This window comes from Parus major, chromosome 2, assembly GCF_001522545.3.
Source record: "Parus major isolate Abel chromosome 2, Parus_major1.1, whole genome shotgun sequence".
Taxonomy (NCBI): Eukaryota; Metazoa; Chordata; class Aves; order Passeriformes; family Paridae; genus Parus; species Parus major.
In genome coordinates, this window is record NC_031769.1 from 25,496,078 (window position 1) to 25,498,447 (window position 2,370).

The 2,370-nt window shown below is 66.8% G+C and overlaps 1 protein-coding gene across 3 annotated transcripts in view; it reads left to right on the top strand.

The window, feature by feature from the left end:
• The first annotated feature begins 6 nt into the window (after positions 1–6).
• NXPH1 (neurexophilin 1) overlaps positions 7–2,370 on the top strand; it is a 139,778-nt gene continuing 137,414 nt past the window's right edge. The window contains exons 1-2 of one of the 3 annotated variants that reach the window (XM_015649109.3): positions 7–481; positions 1,197–1,358. In XM_015649109.3, coding sequence (XP_015504595.1) covers positions 1,305–1,358 — 54 coding nt within the window. In that variant the 5' untranslated portion in view covers positions 7–481; positions 1,197–1,304. Of the gene's footprint in view, positions 482–603; positions 665–1,196; positions 1,359–2,370 lie in introns of those variants that run through there. The other 2 variants (XM_015649126.3, XM_015649117.3) reach the window with 2 other exon arrangements.

Consider the following 2,370-nt stretch of genomic DNA (forward strand, 5'->3'; position numbering starts at 1 on the left):
CCCCAAGCAGTGAGCCTCGGACAGTGCTCGGCTCCAGCGCTTTATTTTAAGATGATCGGCCAAGGTCTTTGCAGATAGATTTTATCTGAAGTTAAATAGCAGGCGCTCGCCGCTTACTCGCCAATAAGTCATTTTTAATAGAGACAAATCGCTCTGGACGCTCCGGAGCGTCGGTGCCGCCGTTCCTGCCCGCGCCCCCCGCCGAAGGCGAGCGGGCAGCCCGGGCAGCTCCCTCCTCCCGTAAGTGTCCTGCTCGGCGGATCCAGAGCGCGGCCGTGTGCGGAGAAGGGGAGGCAAGGGGGGGAGAGCCTGCCAGCCGCCCCGTCGCCCTGACAGTGCCTGCGCTGGATGCACAGCGGCCGCGGGACACCTCGGCGAGGAGATGCGCAGGGGTGGTGGGCTGCGCCGCGGCACTCAGCCTCTCTAGGCTCGCCCATGGAGCGTCCCGCGGAGCCCCGTCCGCCGTCGGATCCCCCACGCCGTACGTATCCCCACCGCGGCCCTCCCGCGGCGGCGGGGCTGTCCGCGGGCCGCGGGGGCGGAGAAGGGCTGGGGCCGGGGATGGGGGTCCTCGCCCGTCGGGGCGCCCCGGGGCGCGGTCCCGGCCCGGGGCAAGGCACGGCGCGCCTTTCGGAGCGGCAGAGGGAGGTGGGCGCTTATAAGGGTAAGCAGACCCTGCTCGGGCGTCCCGAAGGCAAAGCTCTCTGCCTCGGCTTTAAGCGCCCAGAAGCATCAGGAGCCACGATCCCAGCGTCTGCTGTCGCCTTCTCCCCCCTCCGGCGCCGTTCCGCTCCCTAGCTCGCTGCCCGGGCTCCGCAGCCAAGCGGCGGGCGGCTGCCGCCCGGTCCCCGCCGAGGACACACAACAGGCAGGGCTGGCAGTGGCACCCCCGGGCCGTCCCAGCCCACAGCACGGGGCTCTCCTGCCCAGAGAAAGGACTGAGCGCCGGGTAGCGCTGCCTATAGGCGGTCTGCCGCCACCTCGGACCGTGCGATCACTTTGCTTTGACGCTGGATTAACTCAATTTTAATCGTTTTTTGTTTCCCCCACCCCCATTCACTCACCCCATCTCCTCCTTCTCTCCCGCCGTCCCCCTCCCCCCCCCCCTCCCCTTCCCTACACACCTCTCTTCCCCCCTTGTGCTAAGCCTAACCTTGTCTTGTGGTCATGGGATCTATAATTTCGTTTTTGTCTAGGCTGGTGAGAGCTCTGCTTGTTCTGTAAAGTGGATGTCAGGTGGATCTATGTTCTGGAAGGAACAAAGAGGCAGCGAAAGCAGCGCGGGGGAAGTTTGAGCGGCGAGGATGCAGGCTGTGTACTGGTACGCGGTCCTTTTGCTGCAGCCCACTCTCTACCTGGTGAGTGTCCCCGGCCCCTCGCACGGCCCGGGCATAGGGAAGCTCGTCGGGGAGGAGGGCGCCAGCCTGGCGGAGAGCGAACAAACTCACGGCAACTTGCGCCCCGCAGGCAGCCCTGCCCCGTCCTCCTGGGGCCGGGCCGCGGCCGGGGAGGTGCTGGTCCCGGCCGGGAAATCTCGGCGGGGAGCGAGGAGCGGGGGGCGCAGACCTGTAACTTCTCCGCGGGAAAAGGAGCGCTCCGCTTGGCCAGAGCAGGGTCGGGGGTCTCCCGGGCCACGTACCCCGGTGCTACCTCCGGGACCGGGTCCCTGGGTGTCTGCGTGGGCACCAGAGCACCGCCGCGGGGGAGCCCGGCCAGGCTGTGGGATAGAGGCAACTTCCTGCCCTCTGCTCCCTCCGGAGGGTGGGAGCCCCTCCGGGATGGAATCCCCCGGGTGTGCCACTACGGGCGGTGCGGCACAGGCGGGCGGGCACTTGGCGGCGAGTACCGCTAGTATTTTCCGCGAGAAGTGTCATTGACTTTCGTAGCAAATCTCCTTTAAGATTACCGCGGGAACACGAGTAAACATCGGCGTTATCTCTTTTCACACACACACAGACTTTATTCCCGCTACGATTGCAAGGAACAAAAAACAGGCAGACTGCCCTTTGCAGTCCGCATCCTTTCTCGCTTGTGATGCGTTAAGCAGGCAAACGCTTGGCGGCAGCTCATCCCCGTGGCTACGGGGGAGGGAAAAGACCCTTTTCCAGAAGCGTTGCCGAGAGAAGCGCACCGGCGCCCGTGGTGGGGGTGGTGACTGCGACGGCCCGGCTCCGGCTTCTCGGGCTGGGACTCCGGCTTCTCGGGCTGCGGCCCCTGGGTCTCCGGCTGCTGCTCCTCAGGCTCCGGCTCCTCAGGCTCCGGCTCCTCAGGCTCCGGCTCCTCAGGCTCCGGCTCCTCAGGCTCCGGCTCCTCAGGCTCCGGGCGCTGCCCGCGCCGCCGCTCCCTGCGCTGTGGCGGCTGCGCCACCCG